A 27,588-nucleotide genomic window follows, 5' to 3' on the forward strand; every position below is an offset into this window, starting at 1 on the left:
AGATCCACTACAACAGCTGAACTTTTACAAACTGAGTCCTCGCTCGATGACCTGATTCCATACACTGTGAAGAACAAAAGTTCTGTTCAACCAGATCAATATGTAAACCAAAACAACCAAGTGAACTGTATTTTTGATGTCGCTAACATACAAACATGCGCATATGTATATATGTAAGTGTATATATATCTCTACGTATGTGACCACACCCCCGTCACTGTGCCCCAGGGAACACTTAGGCCCACAGATGCGTTCAGCATCTGCCGTAAGGCCATCCGACAGGAATGCATGCCAGCATCTGGGGGCTGTTTAAACACACACCGACACATACAACTGTGGATTTCTAAAGTGAGCACAAGAATTGTTTTGATCATGACTGAACATGGCCCTGTAGAAAGCAGGAAAGTCCCGTGACTCTCCAATACACAGAATCAGTTGCACGGGCACAGTCCCTTCGCTTCGACCGTATCTGGTTCCTTCCCATGCTGCTGCAACTGTGGTCTCAACATTTCTGCCTCAAGCATCAGTATCTGTTTCATTACACGGCAGTGTAGTCTGAAAATCCACTGGCTCGTCTCAAAAGCTAAAGCAGTTTCTGATGCAAAGAAGGTCACTTAAATCCACTGTCTGTCTGTAGGTTTGAAAACTAGTCCGAAATATCCAGAAACTGAATTCTATTACAAATTGCCCTAAATAGTAGTGAAAGATTCAAGGGGGGTTTAGAGAGAAGTGGACGGTGTGTATATAATCGTGTAAAAAAAGTAAGGAATTAATCGGTCTTTCTGCATCACAGAGAACATTCTCCAGTACCATTCTCACTAGTACCACATTCAAACTGTTAATAAATCGTGTAAGTTACATACCCAATGCATCATCTAAATTCAAGTTTGCAAGGGCAGGACTTCCCCTGACTATATTCTGTAGTGTTTTGTTTATTTATAAATGTCTCTATGAACTCCACAGGGACACTATTTCACAGGTTCATGGCTAAAAAGCTTTTCCTGATTCCATTTGGCTCTGTTCCCCTTACTTCCATTATTTTCATTTCTAGCTACTGCTTGTAACTTCTGCTGCTATCACAACTGTTGGGATTTTTTTCTAGCTTTTTGCTACCTGTAAAGGAGAGAGATGAACAAACGTGAGGAACAGTGTACTCGTCAGCAATGTGCTACAGCAAGGATCTGGTTCTCAATAGTAACACCTCATGCCATTTCATGGGTGCAACCATGGCAAAGTCATAGCCATTTTCTCACGGCGGACTTATCTAATTTGTGGCTTGGCAGAAAGTTTCATTCTTCAGTCCTGAGAGCAAAGAACTGAAATTTAGGCATGCATCAAAACTGGCTGAATTCGTTAAAGTTGCTGAGCAAGCACTGTTCTCAGGAACTTCGTTAGGAGATCTAGGCCACCTATAAGTAGTCATATATGGATTCTGCAATCCATTTTAACCTTTTAATACTGGCACTTTTGACCAGCGTCCTCTATCTCCTCTACAGTCAATCAAAAAACGAATCACTTGGTTCCAGACAACAGCTCCATATGTATTCCCTCACTGAGCAGTCACGGTTACCTTATAGTATTTTGAATACCCTGTGGAGTCCTGGCAGCACCCTCATTCCAAGACTTGGAGAAACTGCACACCTCATCTACACGTCTCCCTTGTACTCATCCTGAACTCAGCCTGACCTCTGATTGACCACCAACCCCATCTGACCTGGAGGAGACGAGGTTAGGCTTGTCCTGGGGCCATGGGCTGTTCTGGCTGTCACGCACCAGGGTTACGTGGACGGATGAGACACATGGAGGGGGTCAGGCCTTCCACAGCATACCGGGATCCATTGCTAAGATCCATCCACAGGGGGATTTTTATCCATACAGGGTAGCCTGGTACTTCTTTCTAAAGCAGGCCAGCCCCAAACCCGTCCCGCACAGTTCTCCAGCAGGTGAGTGAGGTGGTAGCAACTCAGGTACCCTTGTGGCCAGTGAATCTAGTATCAGTGTTGTCTAGAGCGGCAGCAGACAATAAATATTCCACTCTCTGCCGAGTCCTGCAGAGTCCTGAAGCCACAGGATGAAGGTACATCACCATTCAATCAATAAAACTATACTTTGGACCAGCCAGTCTCTCTTTAGCTTCCTCTAAAACATCTCAATATTAAACAAAGCCATAATCTATAATAAACAGAAAAAAATAGGACAGACTCTCTCACAAAAAAATTACACGTTCACAAAATAATTACATTGTTTTCTTGTTAATCACTGAATCTGTGTTTATAATTTGGTCAGATCATCCTGTAACCAGTCTGTAATCATGGCAGCCATCTCCTTGCTGGCATCTAGCACAAAGGCGTGGCGGAGCCCTTTCTCACAAAGTCGAATGTCCCCGTCTGGAAAATCCATTTTGATCTCATCGTAGTAGTGCTGTGGACACCAGCTGTCTCCCGTTCCATAGTAAAAAATCAGCTAGAAAACAAAGCATATAAAATCATTAATTTGAAAAGTTACCCATGAGGCAATCGGTATCCAAACAAAGAGCACGGAATTATTTGGAAATAAGTGATGCTTCATTACCCAACATATACTGTGAGGAATAGCGCACTGGTAGTTCTTGGTTGTTTCCAAGTCTGCAATTATGATGAAGTCAGTTAAATGCTCTGTGACGCAGTTCCCTCATCTGCAAAACTGTGGAGAACAACATGGGCTTAACTCTGAAAACAGAGATCTGCTGACGAAAGCCTGGCTGTCTCAAGAAGTTTTGATGGATCAAAACATCTAGTTGTCCATGGAGTCTGTCCCTATCCAGGCAAGCTGCTGTGTCTTCCCTAGGTATTAGCTGGTTTCTGTGTTAACTTTCTAGTTGTTTGTCAAATAGCAAAATAACCAGTAAACTTGATGCTATGCCCCAGCTGAAGGGGCTAACCATTAGGGCTTTCTTCTGGATATAAACTAAGAGAAAGTAGGAGGTTCTTCTACCTTTTTGAGTAGCTCAGTCTTACTGGCATCTGTTCGCTGTGACCTCAAAGCACCTGCTCGGTTGGGGCCTTAAGTGGAGGAACACCTCGGTGTCAGATGTAAACTAGAGGTGATTCACTCAGCCACGTCAGAATAATGGCAATTAGGGTCATTCTCAGAAGCAAACCTTTTTTTTGCTTGGAGAATTTCACCTTTGTGAAGTGCTGCCTGTGTAGAGCACAGACGCCTCCCGGAGACTGATGAGTGTTTTCTTTTGGGTTGTAATGTGGAACTGAAATTCTACCAAGGTCCACGACGTTTTGATCTTGCCCTCGTAACCTTGTTCAATGACACACATGAAGCAGGTGCTGCAGGGCCCACCTAAACACAAAAGTCACAAATGCCAGGCTAATGTCATATTCAATGAAGTGTCTTTTCTCTGTTAGAAACACCAAATGTCACTCTTTCTGAAGTAGTCATTTTCTCCCGTTTTCATCTCAACTTTGCAGGCTATAGCAACGTTTTTCAATATCCATAAAGTAATGTAAGGGAGAGTGAGTGTCCGGGAGAAAGTAAAAACCTATGGATTTAAAACTATACAGGAACGAGATTAATGATGAGGACTCTATACTAAAATGTTTGAATGCAGGTACCAGAAGGATATTGATTGCTCAACATATCACACACAGAGCTTGGCCTAATTCCATTACTCTCATTTGTTTCGTATTTCATTTCTGTACTTCAGTGAATAATTGAGCAATGCTAACATAAATTAGGGGACAAGAAGTTTTCCTTTCATCACAAAAATCTTCAGTTCCATCATTTTTGTAGCCACGTGGAATATAAATAAATGCACTCACTGGGGCAGAGATGGGCTAAGAGCCCAGACTGCATTTCACAAAATATTACAAGTTTTTGTCTAACTTGCTTTTCTCTTGTTGAAGCGTACCCCAAATCTTGGACATTACTGACTATTGGCTGTATCCAAAATACAGTATCTCAGTTGCACAGACACCAACCCAAGTAATACTTCTATGTATATGTAAAACATAGAACATAAACCATCGCATGTTAACAAACATCTTTTGTCACTCACTAATTGCTAGAAACAAGGTATGTCGTTTGCCTTAGCAGAAAATTTCTTTTGATCTTGCCTTTGATTCATAAATCACAGGATGTCACACCAGCAAAAATTCTTCAAAAAAGCCAACGTAAAACGGCCAGCTGCATTCAGGCCTTTTGAAAGCCAAACATCTGACTGAATTATGTTTAACCCTGGGCTCCGTTACCAACAGATACGGAACTACAGATTATGAAACAGAAAGAAAGAAATGGAGCAACCCCAGTTTACTGGAGTAGTCCTTGAAATGATTCGATATTTTAATAGGCTAGTCATAGAGTCTCATCACACGATCATTTAGAAACAGATGAAAAGTCATTTACACTTACAAAGGTGGATAAAATACTTGGCTTAGTCTGCATGAACTGCAAAATGGGCCGTTCTCCAGGTAGGGTTGTAAACTTGAGAACTCACAGATTTGGAAATGCCTAAACAAAAGATTTATGTGCATTCTTAGCTTGCCCCTGGTATATTTGCATTACAGTTTAATCTTTCCTTGCATGATCCAAAGCATCCTTGACTCATTCAGTCCACTGACAGGATGACGTTCAGCTGATGAGCTGCTATTTGATAGTACTTTTCGTTTTAAATTCTGTGTGTGGTCTGAGGATTTATTTACTACATATTTCACGGTTTACAGACAGAATTTATTTTCTTATGTGCATTCCTCTGGCACACACCACTACAGGATTTGCATGCTCACATTTATTAATTTAGTTTTGCAAAACGTTAGTGGCCATTTTTATCTCCATTTTGCAGATGGGGAGCACAGAAATTAACGTCAAACTACACACATTAATTTGAAAGCATGTAGTGTAGTCTGAAACACCTAGAGCTGGTTTTCCAGTGTGCGTAGCATTACACGGTGTTGACCGTGCTCAAAGGACAGCACTCCTGGACTTCGTTTGCGCGTGCTCTGAAACACTGTCTATCTGCCTGCAAAACAGATTTCAAGGTCTTAAATGAGATACTCAGAAGAGTAAGGGAAAACCGTGATCATCTATGAAAAATATTAATGACTTCACCAACAACCCATTCTTGGATGTGAAGTTCAGGTGCCTTTACCACGAAGATACCCAGTTCTACTTCATATAGTTCCCTGTGTCTTTCAACAGGGATTTTACTGCTTCTGTCACAAAGGAGGTAGGAGCTCTGCATCCTGCCGTCTCCTTCATTGCAAAGCTCGTTTGGTTAATGAAAAAGGAAAAGTGATGTTTCACTGAAAGACCACCCCTTAATGCATACATAAAAGGCATCTGAATTAAGATCGGCGCTCCCTAACTTTGACATGTTTGATAATGCAATATCAACTGGTTTTAGCAGAGTGTGTGCGTATGGCCTGCTAGACTTCAAGGGGGTAAACCAAAAAACAGGTATTTTACACGTGGCACCTACATGTATTGGCAACGGTGTCAGCACCTCTAGACCTGCTGCTTTAGACCTATGTCCCTTAAGGTAACGGTGTAATTGAAAGAAGCAGCACTGTCAGCTCCTGGCCAGAGGAACATGGGACAGCTTCCTGCTGGGTGTCACACTGGGAGTGTTCGGCACAGACATTAGTGACTTAGTTTGGATCTATTCTGTGTTTTTGAAGCAAATGTCATGTTTGTCCAGATTGGACACTTTGGTTCACATCAGGGAGTGGTCTCAAGAGTGCACGAACCCCTTTCAACTGAAACTAAGGCAAAGATGCTCTTCAAGATCACACTTAGTGAGCTCCAGTCACTAATGGACATTCAGTCCATGGGACCAGCCAACTGTTGCCCTCTGAGATGCCTACACTGGGAACGTCAAGTCCTCACCACTTACTGTTTATCTCTACAAATTCTCTTCTATTGTGCTGCAAATATAGCCAAAGGCACCTGCTGAGGACAAGAACGATAAGATTTTGGAAATTTAGGTTCCATTCCAAGCAGAAAAGGCTAGAATGTTTACCAACTACTGGCTTTTCTGTCAAGTCATTTGTCCAGTCTTTCCAAGTACGACTTCTTCTGTCTTGTCCCTTTCTGGTCTCATTGCTTCAAATCTGTTCTCCTTACCTAGTAATTTCCAATTTCCACTACTTCTGCTTCTTATTCTAGTCCCTGCCAAGACCCCCCCTTATTCTTGCCCTGCCAAGTCCAAATTTTAGTCTTCTGGTTTCTCCATCCCTTTCTGAGTCTCAATTCCAACCCTAGTTGCTTTTCCCCCCAGAAATTCTCCACTTTTTATCAGTCTAGAACCTCTATTCCCAGTCCTACTCCTCAAATATCTCTCAAACCAGCAGTTGTTCCTAGTGTCAGGGTTGGGTTCAGTTCAGCATAAAAAGATCTAAATACAGGTAACTGTATTGTGGTGCTTGCATGTGTACCGCACACACAAATTCCCATGACACAGTCAGGAAAGATATACTCAATAAAGCCACTGGTACTTAGAAAGCTGAAGGAGCACGTGTCTACTGTAGGGTGGGGGAAGCTGCACTTCAGGCTCCACTAAGAACTCAGTTGCCTAAGTGTAGGTACCTACCGCCATTTGACATGCTTTAGATATCTGAGGCATCTGCACGAGACTGGCAGGTATGACAGATTTTCCAGGAGACCTAAAACTTTCTGGCAAAACAGCTGGAGGCCAGATGGGGTTATTCCACAGTGCCCAAAATTAAACCAGATGTCCATGTTTAAGGGCCAAATTCCACCTCGACTTCTTCAATAGATTTCTATTGACTCTCTCATGGGCTCATCTGCACCTCTAATGCCTACTGCACCTGTGGATTCCTACAAGTAAACTCATAAAGCATGATTCAGGTGCTCATACATAAATATCTGGTAGTGTTAGGCTAACGGTTGGACTCGATGATCCTAAGGGTCTTCTCCAACCTGAATGATTCTATGATCTCACGCAATTTAAGATCGGTATGCCAGCATATCCTGTTGGTCTCTACTGCTGCTACAGGCAGGTTGTGTGTCTCATATACCATCTCATAGGCCAGTCTTGCTTGGGTAGCTCAAATCTACCACCACATATAGCACCAGAAACCTACATTTGGCCAAACAAATGGAGGCTTTGGTTCTTCCTGCCTCCTCTTCCTCCTCTCTGTTTACCCCTAACTCACTAGCTCAGCACGTATCTCCTCTGCACTGGAATGAATGGCTTCCTTCTCCAAGCCAAGAATTTTTACCATGACAAAACAATGCATTTTCCCCTGAGCCTTATTTGTAGACACTGTAGAAACCTTTGAACTGAAAAAATAAAATCAAAGTAGGACAGACACTTGTGTCACCTCCTGAAGAAAGGCAAGAGAATGGCATGGCTGAGTCAAGACCTGCTGGTCAAACCAAAGGGCAAGAAGGAAATGCACAGGCAGTGGAAGCAGGGACAGGTATCCTGGGAAGAGTATAGGGACGTTGCCCAGTTGTGTAGGGATGGGGTCAGGAAGGCCAAGGCACGGCTGGAGCTGAGCTTGGCAAGGGATGCAAAGAATAATAAGAAGGGCTTCTACAGATATGTTAGCCAGAAAAGGAAGGTCAAAGAAAGTGTACCCCCGCTGAAGAGCAAGACTGGCAAACTGGTAACAATGGATGAGGAGAAGGCGGAGGCACACAAGAACTTCTTTGCCTCTGTCTTCCGTGACAATCTCTCTCCCTGCACCCCACGAGTGGATGGACTGCAAGGCAGGGACTGGAGGAGCAAAGTCCCTCCGTTTGTAACAGAAGATCAGGTTTGTGACCACCTCAGGAACCTGAACATACAGAAATCTATGGGACCTGACAAGATGCATCCCAGAGTCCTGAGGGAATTGGTTGACGTAGTTGCCGAGCTGCTCTCCATGTCATTTGAAAAGTCACGGTAGTCAGGGTAGGAAAGAAGGACCCTGGAAAAGGGTAGAAAGGAGAACCCTGGGAACTACCAACCTGTCAGCCTCCCCTCTGTGCCTGGGAAGATCATGGAATAGATCCTCCTAGAAGCTATGCTAAGGCACATGGAGGACAGGGAGATAATTTAAGACAGCCAGCATGGCTTCACCAAGGGCAAGTTTTGCCTGACCAACCTAGTGGCCTCCTATGATGGAGTGACTACATCAGTGGACAAGGAAAGAGCCACGGATGTCATCTATCTGGGCTTCTGTAAGGCCTTTGACAGGGTCCCCCACAACATTCTTTTTGCTACATTGGAGAGAGATGGGTTTGATGGGTGGACTGAGGAATTGGTTGAATGGTCACATCTGCGGGGTAGTGGTAAACTGTCTAGATGGAGATCGGTGATAAGTGGTTCATATTGGGACCAGTACTGTTTAGTATTGTACTGTCTAATGACGCAGTGGGATTGAGTGCACCCTTAGCAAGTTTGCAGATAACACTAAGCTGAGTGGCACGGCTGACATGCATGAGGGACAGGATGACATCCAGAGGGACTTGAACAGGCTCAAAAAGTGGGCCCGTGTGAACCTCATGAGGTACAACAAGGCCAAGTGCAAGATCCTACACATGGGCCAGGGCAACCCCCACTATTGATACAGGCTGGGGGATGAAGGGACTGAGAACAGTCCTGCCGAGAAGGACTTAAGGGTACTGGTGGATGAAAAGCTGGACATAAGCTGACAATGTGTGCTTGCAGTGCAGAAGGCCAACCTTATCCTGGACTGCACCAAAAGAACTGTGGCCAGCAGGTCGAGGGAGGTGATTCTGCCCCTCTACTCTGCTCTGCTGAGACCCCACCTGGAGTCCTGCATCCAGCTCTGGGGCCCTCAGCACAGGAATGACCTGTTGAAGTGGGTCCAGAGGAGGGCCACGAAAATGATCAGAGGGCTGGAACACTTCTCCCGTGAAGACAGGCTGAGAGAGTTGGGGCTGTTCAGCCTGGAGAAGAGAAGGCTCCAGGGAGACCTTATTGTGGCCTTTCAGTACTTAAAGGGGGCCTACAGGAAAGATGAGGACAAAGATTTTAGCAGGGTCTGTTTAAATAGGACAAGGGGCAATGGCGTTAAACTAAAAGAGGGAAGATTCAGACTAGATATAGGCAAGAAATTTTTTATGCCGAGGGTGGTGAAACCCTGGCCCAGGTTGCCCAGAGAAGTGGTAGATGCCCCATCCCTGGAAACATTCCAGGTCAGGTTGGACGGGGCTCTGAGCAACCTGATCTAGATGAAGGTGTCCCTGCTTATTGCAGAGGTGTTGGACTAGAGGACCTTTAAAGGTCCCTTCCAACCCAAACTGTTCTATGATTCTATGATTCTAAATGCAATTAAAATTTGGGTACACTATAACCAACTAACTAAGAACAGTTATATAATGTGAAGACGTGGGGATCTTTATTTGATGCTGCAGTTAATTTGTCTGCTTAATTTGTGTGCAGATGTTGGTGTGTGCATCCTGTGTATCTACGTGCACATGCTTGCAAATCTATAACTTACATGTTTCCTAATTATAAACTGCCAACAGAATTCAGAACTGTTTTCAAAATGCTCCCCAATTAATGGATTATGCAATACAATTTAAAAGCAGGATTGCAATTGAGGTGTAAATTTTCAGTGACGCAGATGGCAGTACAGGGCCTATGAAGCCTGGCAGATACTTGATGTCATTTGGTCTCCCTTTGAATGACAAAGTGCCTGTGCCACAAGCAGCCACAAAACATACAGATGTTAGGACGTTACCTATTTTCCAAATATATTAAGACAGGTTCATTTAAACAAAAGTTTCCAGAATCCAAATGTTCTCATCTTCATTTTAACATCAGGAGCTTTGCTATCGCAGCACACAGGCAGTCACAATTAATGAACCATGTGTAACCAGAGGCACATGGGATCTTCATTAATGGTAGGAAACACCGGCATGCGCTATATGATTTGCACGGATCTGGGAAGTACATATTTTCCTGTGGGCTGTGTGTGGCTGTAAAGACATCCTGAGTCAGCACAACCACTATACCAGCAATGGAAAGCTCCTGCCAACCCAAGCATTCAAAAATGGTGAGTCAGGCCCCCAAAATAATGAGACCAGCTTAAAAATAAATGGATTTACCAAACAGTAAATAGCAGCTTCTTTCTACTGTTCTTCTGGGCTTAAACTTTTTAATATTTGTAACTTTTCAATATTTGTAACTTTTCTTCCGTGAGGCTGAGAGGATCATTTTTTATTGTTTTGCGATATTGAATGCTGAGACTTCCAGGTATTCCTGACTCAGAAGGGAAATGGCAACTATGGCTGGACATGACAAGGACTTTATATGATCCTCGATGCAATGCCTTGCTTCTCATGAGTGACTAAAACATGTCCTCTTTCAGGATCTGACAATGAGGGCTGAGTAAAGGGGATGTGGATTATCTTTGCCAGCCTTTTCAAAACTGTGTTTGAAATAGTTATGCAATTTCCAAGTTCCAAATAGTTTTAAAATAACAGCAATGTTCTCGTAAGCTGTTTTACTATTAAAGTGCTCAGAAGTATTTTCAGCCTTAGCTTCTGTAAAATAAACCACAAATCAGAATGGGGCTCTCTCAGCCTCGTACCCTGTAACATGGTGTGTGTACTCAGGCACTGCACAATGATGGCAGCTGCTGAGTAAACATCAGAAGGAGCTGAGATTTGTATCAACAGGATGTTTACATTTTAAAGAGTTTCTAAGAAAATAATACGATTTCCTGCAGTTGGCTCCATTGGCACTTCTTTCAGTATGTATGACAGTTCACAGAAGTATAAATTACAGAGAGATTTCTTGTATGCCTCTTCTGTAGCTGTCATAGGTCAACACTGAAAAGCAAATCCAAAAAAATTAAAAAATATTAATTGCGTTTCCTCTATCTCTCTGGAATTTGGTACATGTTGTAACAACTTCAGGATCTTACTACATGGGCAGGCAACACCCCGGCTGATGGCAAAGAGCGAAGGACTGATCTCTGTGGATATAAACTAGTGGCACACGTGCAACGGGAAGCAAGACTGCACCAGTGTCCTTGCTGCAGTCCTTGTCTCTGATACACTAACTTTTGTCAGTATTATTCCCACATGCATTCACTGGATGAGACAGCAGCTTCTCTCTGGGTAACATCTCTCAACAGTAACCAGCAAATAGTTTCATTTGCTTTTGGATGAAAACTAGTTTAAAAGGCATTAGCCCAGAATTAATTTTAGTTTCAGTCAAGGTTTATAGAAAATGACTTCGCTTCTCTGGAATTATGAAAGTGTCTCCACCTTATCCTGCCAAAAGAATAGTATAAACGACATGGGAGCAGCCTGGTTTGGGACATGTTTTTTTTTTTTTTTTGGACTTGCTTCTGTTGTACTTTGGCTTTACTAATCAGTTTCTGGGAAGAATTCAAAGAGCTGGCGTTGCCCTAGGAAGCCCTAAATGCTTTGGGATCTGGTTCTCCGAGACACCATCTCTCTCCCCTCGTGGATCCTGCCGTGGTTGAGATCAGCCAGTATGATGGCAAGGTCTTTGGAACTTGCTTCTCAGCTCGTTTTACCAGAACTGGGATTTCTCAACTTTTCAAGGGCAGTGCGAAGCCAAACTTTTTCTGCTGGACCATTTCGAAAAGAGGCAGTTGACAATCTGGGGTACACAACGCTATTTTTAAATACTAACCTGTAGGGGATGTAGTAAGGGTGTAACGGGTAGTTCAAGTATTTCTGGTGATTTTATTTAACATAAGGAATGCGGCCAGTTTTGTTAAACCAAGCATAATAAACAAAACTAGCTTCCCTGTCTGGAAAGGGAGTGGAGAAACGTGTTAGTCTCAGAGAAATTCAGATGCAAACCCTGAGACACAGCCAGACGTAGCGGCGACTTTGCACATGATTCAAGATGCGCTACTCCTCTCCCCGGTGTCAGGTACGGTGTTCTACCAAATAGGCAGGGTGCAGGCTCCCTGTTTTCATGCCTTTGTCCGTGTTAACTGGAAATTTGGTAAATCGAGGAAGGGGAAAGGGCTCCTCTTTAACTTTGCTATATTTCGTTAGCCGTGCTGCCGCCAGCTCTGCATGTAGACCCGAGAGATCACGTGGGGCCACTTCTACTTCCACTTTCTCACAGATAAGGAAGGGTCAAACTCAATGCAAAGTAAAAATGTGCTTTTAAAAAGGATGCACATGATTTATCAACAAACAAGGGTGATTAACTTATTTATACTATCTATGTTACTTTTAAAGACTTAAAAGCGTTTCAAGGGTATATATTTAGATGTGTCAGGAACATGAATATTTCAGAAGTCAAGTCTGTATAAATACCAAAATAAAACCAAACAGATCTGAAACCACTCCTTAAGCAATACTATTACCAGACCAGATTCTTCCAACTGTATTTACTGTAAGCAGTATTTCCCTCTGAATATCAGCCTGACATTCAGTGGGACTTTATTTGAAGTGAATCAATCAGATCTCTCTTGCAACATCAGGACCAGCATCTGGCCGTAAATGGCTATTTTGTTCACTGCCATGCAATGAGCTCAGTGGTAGAGAGAGGGAAGGTAAGCGATTAAGGGGTGGTAAGGGTTGGACCAAACCACGACAAGCGTAGTTCAGAAGGCTGGGGAAATACTGCTGTCTTTGCTCCTTGTGTGCAGCACACACCTTACAGCCATCCCCAAAATCGTGGAAATTCATGTTGTCGCTTCTTTATCAGAATACCGCACAGCATGAACAACGGTAGCAGGAGCTCAGTTACGGAAAAAGCGAAATACCACAGATAAGTATATTGTGGTACACTGAACTTTATGAATGCCCACTGGGACCCTTTTCCACTGAGGAGAGAAACTGCTGATCCCTGAATGGGCATTCCGGGTGCTTCAGAGAGAAGGTTGTTCTCGTAGTTAAGCGACACAGCCACCAAATCCCCCAAGCACGTGTGTAACCTCCCTAACTTCAACTCCGCACCTCCAGGGAGCACAGGCCAAAAAGGATGTGAGACCAGCCAAAAAAGAAGCGTTCTTGGCTCGAGAGACCACTTTGCACCTATTCAGAAAAGAGTGTCTGGGAGGTGTTTCACTAATGTAGGCAAGCAACTCACGCAGGCTGTGGGCAGGCAAAGTATTTGTAGCATTCTTTTAACTACTTATCTTCAGATCATGCTCCTCTCACTGGGAATAATTACTAAACCCCTGTGGATGTCTACAGAGACTCAGACAAAAACACTGGGCAACACCAAAACAGCTGCTTCAGGGGCGAAAATAGTTCTTGGTTGCTCCGTTTTAAAACTTTTCTCTAGCAAAGACAAATTTTCAAAAGAAAAATCTAGCACTTTTCTGTGGAAAGGGAATACTTAGTTTTTGCAATTTTTACTCTAAATCCCTGCATATCACTGTTTAGTTGATACTCTTGGAGAACACATTTTCTGTGGTGTTACTGGTGTGATATAAGCTTGTATTACTTTAAATTCTAAATACACCATTGAAATAAGCAGGAAGTGGTAAACGTATACTTCATTCATTTAATTTTTTCAAAACGGACTTTCTTCCCCACCCAACCATCTATATATGGGTGGTTATAAGCCATCCACCATACAGGCTTCCTCAATCTGAGCAAAAATAGGTTTATGTGTCCATAAATTTCCAGTTTATACTTTTTCCCATTTGATTAAAATCGTTCTTGTCAGATAACTCATTTGTTTTCATCTTTGTATCTCTGCTTTAGATGATCCCTGTCTTTTTCCTTACACAATCAACGTATCTGCTACACCAGACCAAAACTAAACTCAAGGAGCATGTAAACCTTCTTTGGTTTAACATGCTAACCAAAAGAATCATGACTTTCAGTTTCTGGAGGAGATGATTTATGGTCTTAAGAATTATGAACCGCTACAGAAAGTTCACTGCCAAACTGATTCAAGACTTCCTGAAGTCTGTGGGAGCTCTTCTATTGACTTAGATGGGCTTTGGAGCAGACCCTACACTTAAAAAGAGGACTACTGTGTATTACACATGGAGTAATGAACAACATATAAATTAATAACATAATAAATACAAATAATAATCAATAAATATAAAATGTGAGGGGTGATTTTTTTAAAACAAAATTTCCTCTGTAAGCATCCTAGTTTTACCCTTTAATGCAGTATCTTCTTGATTACCACAGGTTTATAAGGTTACTTGACAGAAAAAGAGTCAACAAGGCTAAGTCTTAAAATAAAGCAACGAATGTGGCATGATGCAGACTTCAAAAGTTAAGTGCTGTAGAGAGCCTCTATATGGCAATATCATTGTCCATCACAGGCACGCTCGTGAACGCCCAACATGACCATTTTCCCTTTCCTTTTTTAATTTTACTCTATTTGTAGAAGCTCTGCGATGCTTAATGCTGATCCATCTTTTAAGAATATGGAATTACACCCACTTCCTTTTGTGCAAGGATTACAATACACTTCCTCTAGTGCAGTAGTATCTTTGCCTCCAGTTTCTGTTAGGAAAGGGAGTTGGTGTTATTGCAGTGAAAGAATGTAGCTCAGCTGGCTTAGACACAATCAGCTAATGATAATTAACCATCAAAGCTGAGCAAATCTTATATCAGTATCCCCTATCTTATTTGTTTGGATTTTGTGATTTATCACAACTCCCTGTGTCATTGCAATAAGAAGCCTACCTTCATGTGATCCAGACAAGTAGCTTTAGAGACAATATTTTAAATGCTTTATCATTTGCTTTGTTAGACGACAGGTCTCCATCCTCCTCATCCAGTTCCACTGTTATTTAACCCGAACAGCTTCTGTCTTTAGAAGATCATAAGTGAAAGACTGCACTTAATTATCCAAACAATATTCCAGCTCCCATTCTTTCAACATAAATCTGAGCAATTAGCATTGTTTGACTGAGAATCTAGGGATAAAATTTCTCCTGGTCCCTAACTAGTAATAATTATAGTTAAACCTGGGCATGGAAAGATTGGAATAATTTAGTGTCTCTTCTTCTTTCTTCTTCAGATCATAGAATGCAAATAAGATCCAGAAATAACTGTTCTATTCCACAGCAGCTGGCAAAGCCAGGTGTTAAGATTGGCTTTTAGCATATGATCACAGCGACTACTAAACAGTATAAATTTTTTGAAGTGACAGCTTGCCGGTTCTATAGCAACTTGGACTATAGTTCCTGTTTTTATAAACTTCCAACCTTTATAAATTAAGCCCATTTTTATTGTCAATACGCTTCAAATTTAACATAATGCCAACTCAAAAATTTTTCCTTAATTCTTACATTCCCAGAAATTACCAGAAGATGAAAAACGAGAAGCATTAACTTCATTTTTAGACCCGCTTTTTCTTCTGTTTCCCAACTGCTTATAAGGTCGCTTCAGCTTTTTGTTTTCTTGAGTATGTTTGCCACTTTGAAAGTATGAGGACACGGAAGAATCAATAAAAGAAAGTCAACACAGGTTTAACAGAGCTCCTGACTGCCAAGGCCATGCTTAGATTGACAGAGTCAACAAAAGCACCGAGGAAGCAGACGAGGACACCTGCAAACCCTTACTGTTGGCTACGGGCCTTCATTCGGCACAAGAAATAAGTATTTTTGTAATGTGAAGCATCTGAAGTCACTGGAGCTGCAGCTGATTGTCACCACTATCATCCTCATCCAACAAAGCTTTTATGCTTAACTTCAAGCGCGTGTGCTTGCGATTAAACTTTCCAAAAGCACCTGAAATCCTGCTCCTGCAAACTCTTCACTTTTGTACCCTGACTACCATGGTAACCTGCATCCTTGCCCTCAGTTTCTGGGCACCAACAGGCCTTACTAGCCCTGCCTGGGACCTTGCCCATGGGCCCGGGGTCTCCAACTGTGTCCTTCGCCTTCAGTCTCTGCCTCTCAAGCTGCCCTGTAGGAGTACCTGTCTCCAGCCCTGGCCCTGACCCTAGACTGACATCGAACCCACACTGTACATAGCTTGTTGCCTGGATGGATCCCACCTTGCAGCTTGCCTTCCATCACGTCTTTGGCCACATCTCCTGGATGGACTTTGGACCCACGTTACAGCCTTGTCTCTAGTCTTGTTTCTGGCCCTGTCTCCTTTTGGTCCTGACTGGATTCTCTGGAGGGATGCTGGACCTGGTTCATCGCTTTGTCTTGTCTGGGACAGTCGGTGGACGCTGTTACCTCTCTCTGCTGGGGTGCTGTGGGACTGGACCCTGCTTGGTGAGGGCACTGCCTGTGCTGGGGTCACCCTTGGCTCCCGGCTCCCTTTCCCTCAGGGAGCAGGCAGACCCTGCAGCTCCCTGACACTCGGAGAGGTGATTCAGTCAGTAAAATCAACCATTTGCCTCGAATTCATTGGGCTTTGGATCAACCCATGGATAGTTTTGTTGAAGACAGTGAGAACATTCGCAGTCTGCAAGACCAGCCCTTCAGTTTCTTCACTGAGATTCTCTCCAAAGTGCAGTAGAACTTTGAATGCTCTGCAACAAAAATGTGAAAAACCAGGCATGCCTAGTGCAGTGTAGTGTTCCTTGTTCACGTGTGCTATTTCAACTCCTTTAAAAAAACTAGAACTGAAACGTCTGAACATACCTTTCAAAGTGCAGAGAAGGCAAATGGGATAAGTAAAAAATAAATCAATTTTCAGCCAAAAAAAGAAAGACTGATTTATGAAGTGAACTTTGTACCATATCTATTTACAAGGCACAAAGTAATCTTACAGAGATCTAGGACATCTGTCCTAGAAAATTCCATTCTCCAAGGAAAATCTCTGCCAGTGCCAAGTGCTGGAATCATTCTTCCAGCAAAAAGAAAGGGATGATACAAAAAAAAATGGAGGGAAGGAAGGGGACACAGTAGAATAATATGTTACACTGATTATCTAGTCACACAGAGGCTACATCAATAGTAGTTTATTAAATGTGACAGGTTTTTGGCTCATAAGCGATCTGGAATTGTATCCCCATGGCCACACTATTAAATTCTCTCAGCCTCCAAAACAGGGTGACTGCATCAAAACTCCAATTAGGAACAGTTCCTGGCCTGTGTCAACCCCCGAACTGTGCCTGGAAATTGACTGGGAGAATGCTATCAATCCAGACCAAAACTGTACCAAGATCTCTTTCAACAATAAATCCATACAGACAAGAAAGTTTGGTGCAGGAGAAAGGTTCAGGAAACTACTGGATTTACTTGTACAGCGGTAGCTCCAGCTCTGAGGAACATGCCTGTGTCTTTCTCTTACACTACAGTTGAATGGCTGAAACTGTGGAGCCATAATCAATTCAAAGGAGGTGATTCTGCCCCTCTACTCCACTCTCGTGAGACCCGACCTGGAGTACTGCATCCAGCTCTGGAGTCCCCAACATAAGAAGGACATGGACCTGCTGGAGCATGTCCAGAGCAGAGCCACAAGGACGATCCGAGGGCTGAAGCACCTCTCCTATGAGGAGAGGCTGAGAGAGTCAGGGCTGTTCAGCCTGGAGAAGAGAAGGCTCCGGGGAGATCTTACTGCGGCCTTCCGGTCCCTAAAGGGGGCCTACAGGAGAGCTGGGGAAGGACTTTTTACTAGGGCATGTAGTGATAGGATGAGGGGCAACGGCTTTAAACTGGAAAAGAGCAGGTTTAGATTAAACATTAGGAAGAAATTTTTTACTTTGAGGGTGGTGAGGCACTGGACCAGGTTGCCCAGAGAGGTTGTTGAGGCCCCATCCTTGGAGGTGTTCAAGGCCAGGCTGGATGTGGCCTTGGGCAACCTGGTCTAGTGGGAGGTGTCCCTGCCCATTGCAGGGGGGTTGGAACTCGATGATCTTCAAGGTCCTTTCCAACTCTAAACCATTCTATGATTCTATGATTTTGCCGACTCCTCTCTGTTATGTTTTGATGCCATGGAAAAATCAAGTCTGCAGAATCCCATGATGTTAACTGACACCACACATCACAGATGGTACGTGTTCTACTTGACCTGTCCAGCAGCGAAGTCAGAGGATTTCATCAACCAGCCTGCACTCAAGTCCTGGCTGGCCATGTGCCTGTCTGATCAGAACCCAGGTAACTACTGGTCTCACTGGGTATCACATCTCAGGCTTAGCCAGAACAAACACTGTTTCTGTTCCACCAAAGACAACATACCAGATGGGATACTACATCTGGAATAGGTGAAAGCTACATCTGCAAAAGTGTGGATCAACAATGCTTTAATGACTGGTGACCCCTTTAATGGCTTCTCTGAAGTCAACAAAACACCAACATAATATCAGAATCAAGCCTGTGGAAATTCCGGTTTTGCACAAATATAACTGGATGTAACATTTCCTCATGCATGTGGGCTTCCCATGAAAACTCTGAGGATTAAACAGTTACCTTCTTTAAATTTTGCTTTATGGTTGTACTGTCTCTTTCCACAACCTTCAGCATTTCTTGGCTTGCCATATACAAGATGTTGGCTGCAGAAAAAGAAACGTGCAATAATGTAAGTACACATCAAATCTAGAAAAAAACAATATGGGCCCGACCCTGCAAAAAAATAAGCCACTTAGAGCAGTCATCATCTTGACAATCCCACTGAAAAGAATCCCACTGACAGAAAGAGCAAAATTTATCTCACCTCACTGCATCATTAAAAAGGCATATAGACTAAATTAAGTCACCCCCCATAAATTATTTCCACAATTAATGGAAAGGGAAAGACACCTTTGGAACGTAACTCTATCCATCTATCTTACAGACTTCTGAATCAGCCCAATGGTGATGACTTTCTCTCTCCTGACCAGAGAAGGAACTTTGATGACTAGCTTTCACTACATACTTTTTGAAAGTTAAAGGCAAGCACGATAAATCAACCATGAAGTGTTTGCAAGAGTGGGTTTTTAAATACAAAGCGTACACTAAAAGGCATTATTAATCGATAGAATATTGTATTATTGACATTTCAACACGCAAGTCATTCAAATATTCAAGATAACAAATAACAAAAATAATGGCAAATACAAGTATCATCGAAAACTGCGGTCCTGCATAATATTGATGGTACTTACCCAGACAGGACTGGACTAGACACCAAACGTCTACGCCTTACCTTTCTGGAATGTAAAGTATTAAAAATGGCTGAGTGCAATCTATTGTGAGTTGGTCTGCAAGATACTGTCTCAGAGACACAAGTGATTGAGTCCAACCTTTGGATACCTAATGAAAAGCAGTTTAATTTTATGAAGTGTTGAATTCTGGCAGGTCCCATGTATGTTAGACAGCAGTGGGAACTAAGCAGTTCTAAAAAGTGGAGCAGTTTGTCTGGATGACTAAATATTCATAAATTTTAACATTTTGATATGGAAGGATCACACTGTGTGCACCTAGCTTGGCTTCTGTTACAACAGAACCTACAGAAGCTTGGCAAGAAATTTCTGCTCACAGCCCAAAACCTGGCTTTGCATGAGCACATACGTGTCAGATGATGAGTTTTGCTGCTAGAATAAACCTCATGTATTCAGCTGCAGAAGCAAGAATTGCTACATTGTCCTGGTTTGAGGTAAAACAGAACCAATTTTGTTCTGTAACTTCGCTTCTTAGCTGGGCCTCTTCTAACAACTGAAATTAACTGCATATTGTGCAGACAGTGTTCACTCTCTCAGAGTGATAAGGCCAATTGTTTATAGCTGATGCCCAGGCATGGTATGCAGAGAGGCTCCTGCTTACACTTATTGTCATAACAGCCAAGGCCAACCAACTTTGTTATTTGCCACGTTGGAGGGTCGGAAGCGGAAAAGCATAGTGGGGTCCCACCTGGAGGGAGGAGCGGACAGGACAGGTGACCCAAAACTGACCAACAGGGTATTCCATCCCATCTGCCTCATGCTCAGTATAAAAGCTGAGGGACCAAAGGGTCACGGGCTCTTCCTTCAATGGCCGACGTCTGAGGAGGACTCTCTCTGCCTGTGATCCCAATCCTGACTCCAGATCCGGAATCCAGTTCCCGTCCGTTACTGAGTCCAGCCTGGGACTGCCCCAGTGCCAGCCGGTGACGTGATTGTCATCTTGGGAGCTTGATACGGTTTTGTATATATTTTTCATTATTTCTTTTTATTTTATTATTAATATTTCATTAAAGTAGTTTAGTTTCTTCTAAACTCTTAAGTCTCTTTTTCCTCCTCTGCCTCTCTCTTTGTAGAGGGGTAGAGGGGAGCATCTGTCGGTCCCGTCTGGGGTCCCTCGGGTCCCCAGTGGTGGATTTGGCCTAAACCACGACAGATTAATTGGCGCCCAACGTGGGGCACGAACAGTGCTCCACCAGAGCTGTGATAAATTGTCCAAATAGTTTGAATTCCAACTTGCTCCGAGATTAGAACAGACAGCTCGCATTATGTCGTTTTTAGATAAAATCATGTATCATGCCTTTAAACAGCTTTGTTGGACTTTAATGCAGTCAGCTTGGTCTAACCTGTCAAATGCATTGCAAACTTTATTTATTCTTTGTCTTGTTATGGGAAGGTTTAAAGGTGCTATGTTGGTGTGGTTTGCAATTCAGATGTATAACACGATGAGGTGGGTAACGGCTCTACCTGTATATCTCGGGCATCAGGTGATGGATTCTGTTATTAATTATACTGTCGGTTCTACCTGGGGAATGTTTACTTCGCCCTTTGATACTTATGCTAATGTGACACCCTCAGAGCTGGGGCATGGAAACCTTCTGGGCTCTGAGGATAAGGACTGGTACCTTGTTAAGATCGTGATTTTGTTGTTGGTGCTTCTGAATGTGGTGCAGGGGTGGTTTATTGTGAAACATCTGTGCTGGGGTAGCTATAGGGTACCGTCCGCTGCCGCCACTCAGACCCGCGCAGCCGCTCGGCGATCTGCAGCGGCACAAACCGCGGCCCCGCCCGGCCCGGCCGCAGCCGCCCCCCCCAGAGCGACGGCAAAACCGGCAGCCGCCCCCCCCACCGCAACGGCACAGGCGCCTCCTCCGCCGCCGCCGCCTGCAACGGCACCGGCAACACCGGCAGCCGCCCCCCCAACCACCACGGCACAGGCGCCTCCGCCGCCGCCGCCGCCTGCAACGGCACCGGCACCACCGGCAGCCGCCCCCCCCACCGCAACAACACCGGCCCCTCCACCGCCCGTCCCGGCACAAGCTACTGCAGCCACTACAACCAGTACCAAACCTACTCAAACTCCATCAAAATCGGCACAAGCTGCCCCGGTAACCAGGAGGAAGAAGAAGAGGTCAACTCCTTCCCCTACCCCTTACGACAAAGACCACCTCAAGTCAGATAGCTTGGGGGAGGGTTCTGAAGAAGATCCAGGGGAGGGTCCTTCAAGACCAGATAAGGGAAAGAGACCTTTGAAAAAAGACAGAGGCCAGAGTCCTTCTAGAGCAGATGCTGGAGAGGCCCCTTCTAGGGCAGCCTCACCACAGGAGGACTCAGATGTAGAGGTAGTTGTTAAATCCTTCTCTATGAAAGATCTGAGAAATATCAGGAAGGACTTTAGTCGTCATGAAGGTGAAACACTTGTCTCCTGGTTGCTCCGATGCTGGGATAATGGGGCAGATACCCTAGATTTAGATGGCAGAGAAGCTAGGCAATTGGGAAACCTGGCCAAGGATGGAGGTATTGATAAAGAGATTGGGAGAAAGACAAGCACTCTCAGTCTCTGGAGGCGACTGGTGTCAGCCATAAAGCTCAGGTATCCCTTTAAGGACGATATCGAATGCCGTCCAAGTAAATGGACCAACATGGAAAAAGGTATCAAGTACCTGAGAGAAATGGCTGTGCGAGAGGTGATTTATAGTGATGGGCAAGTGATTGTAGACCCTGATGAAATGCCATGCAAACGATCTATGCTAAAAAAGTTTGTACAAAGTGCACCATCAACATATTCCCACACATTGTCAACAATGGTCTGGGGAGGATCTGATACTGACACACCAACCGTAAATGAAGTGGTTAATAAGGTACGACAGTATGAAGACAGTCTCTCTCGTCCCTTTTCTGTGGCAGCCATAGAAAAGCTGACTGTGACCACTGAGAAAATGACTGAGAAGCTGACTGTGACCACCGAGAAAATGACTGAGAAACTGATTGAGAAAATAGAGCAAATGACCCAGAAATTAGTTGAGCAAACCGATAAACTGTTTGATAAACTAACCAAGGTGGAGGAAAAACTCCATTCTTTCCCTGTACAGACTCATGTTGCAGCTGCTAAGAGGAAACGCCCTCCTACTCAAGAGAAAAAACACCCTCCGACTCAAGACAAATCAAACCCGATGCGAGATATCCTGTGGTTTTGCCTCTGTGAATATGGAGAAGACATGAAGAAGTGGGATGGAGAACCTACCTCAGCCCTACAGGCACGGGTGCTTGAGTTGCAAAATGAAGCAGGTAGGAGAAAGGATTCTGACAGGAGGAAGGCTGCTCCAACCTACGGTAGGCGATCCTACGGACCAGGTAGGAACCGATCTGATAATCGTAGGTACTACGGTCAACATTAGAGGTGCCCTGCCTCCAGCCAGGAGGAGGAGAGGGACAACCGAGTTTATTGGACTGTGTGAATTCGATGGCCTGGCACATTAGAGCCACAAAAGTATAAAGCCCTAGTGGACACTGGTGCACAGTGTACCCTATTGCCATCGAATCATAAAGGGGCAGAAACTGTCACCATTTCTGGAGTGACAGGCGGATCTCAAGAACTGACTGTATTAGAGGCTGAAGTGAGCCTAACTGGGAATAAATGGGAGAAACACCCCATTGTTACTGGTCCAGATGCTCCGTGCATCCTTGGCATAGACTATCTCAAGAGAGGGTATTTTAAAGACCCAAAAGGGTATCGGTGGGCTTTTGGTATAGCAGCTGTAGAGACTGAGGATGTTACACAGCTGTCTACCTTACCCGGTCTTTCAGATGACCCTTCTGTTGTGGGACTGCTGAGGGTTGAAGATCAGCAGGTGCCAATTGCTACTGCCACGGTGCATCGACGACAGTATCGCACCAACCGAGACTCCCTGATTCCCATCCATAACCTGATTCGCCGGCTAGAGAGCCAAGGAGTGATCAGCAAAACTCGCTCACCCTTTAACAGCCCTATATGGCCAGTGCGAAAGTCTGATGGGGACTGGAGATTAACAGTAGACTATCGTGGCCTGAATGAAGTCACACCACCACTGAGTGCTGCTGTGCCAGATATGCTACAACTTCAGTATGAACTGGAGTCAAAGGCAGCCCAATGGTATGCTACAATTGACATTGCTAATGCCTTTTTCTCTATTCCTTTAGCAGCAGAGTGCAGGCCACAGTTTGCTTTCACCTGGAGGGGTGTCCAGTACACCTGGAATCGACTGCCCCAGGGGTGGAAACACAGCCCTACTGTTTGCCATGGACTGATCCAGACTGCACTGGAGAAGGGTGGAGCTCCAGAACACCTACAATACATCGATGACATCATTGTGTGGGGTAATTCAGCAGAAGAAGTTTTCCACAAAGGTAGGAAAATAATTAAGATTCTTCTGAAAGCAGGTTTTGCCATTAAAAGAGGTAAGGTCAAGGGACCTGCACGAGAAATCCAGTTTTTGGGAATCAAGTGGCAAGATGGCCGTCGCCAGATCCCAATGGATATAATTAACCGAATAACATCTATGTCCCCACCTACTAACAAAAAGGAAACACAAGCCTTTTTAGGTGTTGTGGGTTTCTGGAGAATGCATATTCCAGGTTATAGCCAGATTGTGAAACCTCTCTATGAAGTGACTCGAAAGAAAAATGAGTTTATGTGGGGCCCTGAGCAACGACAAGCCTTTGAGCAAATTAAACAAGAGATTGTGCATGCAGTAGCCCTTGGACCAGTCCGAACTGGACGGAACATTAAAAATGTGCTCTACACCGCAGCCGGGGTCAATGGCCCTACCTGGAGCCTTTGGCAGAAAGCACCAGGGGAGACTCGAGGTCGACCCCTGGGATTCTGGAGTCGGGGATATAAAGGCTCTGAGGCCAACTATACTCCAACTGAGAAAGAAATCTTGGCAGCATATGAAGGAGTTAGAGCTGCTTCAGAAGTAATTGGTACTGAGGCACAGCTCCTCCTGGCGCCCCGATTACCAGTACTGGGCTGGATGTTCAAGGGTAAAGTTCCTTCTACTCATCATGCCACCGATACTACCTGGAGTAAGTGGGTTGCCTTAATCACGCAGCGAGCTCGAATAGGAAACCCAAATCGCCCAGGAATCGTAGAAGTGATCACAAATTGGCCCGAAGGCAAAGACTTTGGGATGCCACCAGAGGAGGTGGTGACACGTGCTGAGGAAGCTCCACCATATAATGAACTCTCAGATAATGAGAAACAGTATGCCTTGTTTACTGATGGGTCTTGTCGTATTGTAGGAAAACATCGAAGGTGGAAAGCTGCTGTATGGAGTCCTACACGACGAGTCGCGGAAGCTGCTGAAGGACAAGGTGAATCGAGTCAATTTGCAGAGGTAAAAGCCATCCAGCTGGCATTGGACATTGCTGAACGAGAAAAGTGGCCAATACTCTATCTTTATACTGACTCATGGATGGTGGCAAATGCTCTGTGGGGGTGGCTAAAGCAGTGGAAGCAGAGCAACTGGCAGCGCAGAGGTAAACCCATCTGGGCTGCTGAGCTGTGGCAAGACATTGCCGACCGGCTATCAAACCTAGTCGTAAAGGTACGTCACGTAGATGCCCATGTACCCATGAGTCGGGCCACTGAGGAACATCAAAACAATCAGCAAGTGGATCAGGCTGCTGAAATTTTCCAGACAGACTTGGACTGGGAACATAAAGGTGAACTATTCTTAGCTCGGTGGGCCCATGACACTTCAGGTCATCAAGGAAGGGATGCAACATATAAATGGGCACGTGACCGAGGCGTGGATTTAACCATGGACGCTATTGCGCAGGTTATCCATGACTGTGAAACATGCGCCGAAATCAAGCAAGCTAAACGGTTAAAACCTTTGTGGTATGGGGGACGATGGCTGAAATATAAATATGGGGAAGCTTGGCAAGTTGATTACATCACACTCCCTCAAACTCGCCAGGGTAAGCGTTATGTGCTTACAATGGTGGAAGCAAGCACTGGATGGTTGGAAACCTATGCCGTACCTCATGCCACTGCCCGGAATACCATCCTGGGCCTTGAAAGGCAAGTCTTGTGGCGACATGGCACGCCAGAAAGAATTGAGTCAGACAATGGGACTCATTTTAAAAACAATCTGATAAGTAATTGGGCAAAAGAACATGGTATTGAGTGGATATATCATATCCCCTATCACGCACCAGCTTCTGGGAAGATTGAGCGATACAATGGACTGTTAAAAACTACCCTAAAAGCTATAGGAGGTGGAACCTTTAAAAATTGGGACAAGCATTTACAACAAGCTACCTGGTTAGTTAACACCAGGGGATCCATCAATCGAGCTGGTCCTGCTCAATCAGACCTTTTACATATTGTGGAAGGGGATAAAGTCCCTGTGGTGCATGAAAGGAATTTGTTAGGGAAAACTGTTTGGGTTTTTCCTGCTTCAGGCAAAAGCAAACCCATTCGTGGGACTGTTTTTGCCCAAGGACCTGGATGTACTTGGTGGGTGATGCTGAAGGATGGAGAAGTTCAATGTGTACCTCAAGGGAATTTAACCCTTGGTGAGAACACTCAATCCTGAGCAGTATGATGCTGATCACTACATAATACTAACAGTGTTCAATAAGTGTTTTTCAGAATAACACAGTGGTGATGAAACCTGAGCTAACTTCATCAAGTGGCGTCCAGCAAGCTCTTCAAGATGAACATGCTACCCATGGGCACGGACTAGAATGAATTTTGTACCATCTTTCCTACCCTGAGATGAGATCCTGCAATCATGAACTAAATGGACTTAAAAATTTGTATATAAACATAAACCATAGATGAGTGACCTGCATATATCCATATCATATATAACTGTGTGTGTGTAAGTTTGATGTATAAAAGTAATAGTAATCTGAGCAAGATGCAAATGGTATGGAATAAGGGGTGGAATGTCCTGGTTTGAGGTAAAACAGAACCAATTTTGTTCTGTAACTTCGCTTCTTAGCTGGGCCTCTTCTAACAACTGAAATTAACTGCATATTGTGCAGACAGTGTTCACTCTCTCAGAGTGATAAGGCCAATTGTTTATAGCTGATGCCCAGGCATGGTATGCAGAGAGGCTCCTGCTTACACTTATTGTCATAACAGCCAAGGCCAACCAACTTTGTTATTTGCCACGTTGGAGGGTCGGAAGCGGAAAAGCATAGTGGGGTCCCACCTGGAGGGAGGAGCGGACAGGACAGGTGACCCAAAACTGACCAACAGGGTATTCCATCCCATCTGCCTCATGCTCAGTATAAAAGCTGAGGGACCAAAGGGTCACGGGCTCTTCCTTCAATGGCCGACGTCTGAGGAGGACTCTCTCTGCCTGTGATCCCAATCCTGACTCCAGATCCGGAATCCAGTTCCCGTCCGTTACTGAGTCCAGCCTGGGACTGCCCCAGTGCCAGCCGGTGACGTGATTGTCATCTTGGGAGCTTGATACGGTTTTGTATATATTTTTCATTATTTCTTTTTATTTTATTATTAATATTTCATTAAAGTAGTTTAGTTTCTTCTAAACTCTTAAGTCTCTTTTTCCTCCTCTGCCTCTCTCTTTGTAGAGGGGTAGAGGGGAGCATCTGTCGGTCCCGTCTGGGGTCCCTCGGGTCCCCAGTGGTGGATTTGGCCTAAACCACGACATACATGACCATCAATGTTGCATTATGTCTGCAGATAGTGAGAGGTCCTCCAAAGACTGTTCAGACTTACCCAGTTTTAAGAGGGGCTATCCATTTCTGACATCAGTGCTGAACTGAAGAAATGTGCAGATATCATTATCCAAAAAATTAGCACTTCCTTTACCCTTTTTTCTGTCCAGTCACCTTACTGTGCTAATAAGATGGCCAAGCCGCTCCTGCCCTCACAATCTGAAGCCTCTATGCTTGTTGGATCACAGAGACATTCATAACATCAAACCAGGACACCTATACGTGGTAACGGAGGGCAATATTCTCCTTTCTCACCAGTTTACAAAACCAATGGAAGACCCTGAATGGTTAAATTACCTCAAAGCATTTCAATTTCCAGGTCCTAGAATAACTGAAAGTATTCTAAAACACTAATCCTCTTCTGAAAACCAGGAAAAAATTGAAAGACTATGACAATCTTTTAAATATGAACCAATTAAGTTTTGTGCACAAATAGTTAATTACAGTGTTGGATCTGATACTGCTCTGAGACAGGGGTAATCCATTCTCACAATGTGTGATAGCGGAGGAAATGGCAATCACATAGGTCTTTGGTGGTGACCAAAACATGGAGTTGGCTGAATGCCAGCAGTGCTCTAAGGAAACAGAACGCCACCAGAAAGATGAGTGATGGCTCCAGAGATCAAATGTTAAAAGACAAAGCCAGTGCTCTCAAATGAAAAATACAATAATCCTAGAAAGTAGTATCTGCTTCTGAGCCAGCCAAAGGAGATGCAATTCTGTTATATGCCTGCAGAGCTCTGTCTTTTTCAATTAAATGCTGAACGCAGCTAGTGCAAGTTCTTCATTTCCTAGACAAAAGGCTTGCAGATGTGACA

General features: G+C 44.2%; 1 protein-coding gene across 1 annotated transcript in view; it reads right to left on the reverse strand.

Moving 5' to 3' along the window:
* Positions 1–1,864: 1,864 nt before the first annotated feature.
* LDAH (lipid droplet associated hydrolase) overlaps positions 1,865–27,588 on the reverse strand; it is a gene marked incomplete at its 5' end in the record, with an annotated part of 126,184 nt that continues 100,460 nt past the window's right edge. Inside the window, 2 exons of the mRNA XM_082480942.1 lie at positions 1,865–2,463; positions 18,306–18,388. Of these exons, the coding sequence (XP_082337068.1) occupies positions 2,272–2,463; positions 18,306–18,388 (275 nt within the window). The 3' untranslated portion in view covers positions 1,865–2,271. The remainder of the gene's footprint in view (positions 2,464–18,305; positions 18,389–27,588) is intronic.

Source organism: Vanellus vanellus (genome assembly GCF_965231255.1).
Source record: "Vanellus vanellus genome assembly, chromosome: 3".
Classification (NCBI taxonomy): domain Eukaryota; kingdom Metazoa; phylum Chordata; class Aves; order Charadriiformes; family Charadriidae; genus Vanellus; species Vanellus vanellus.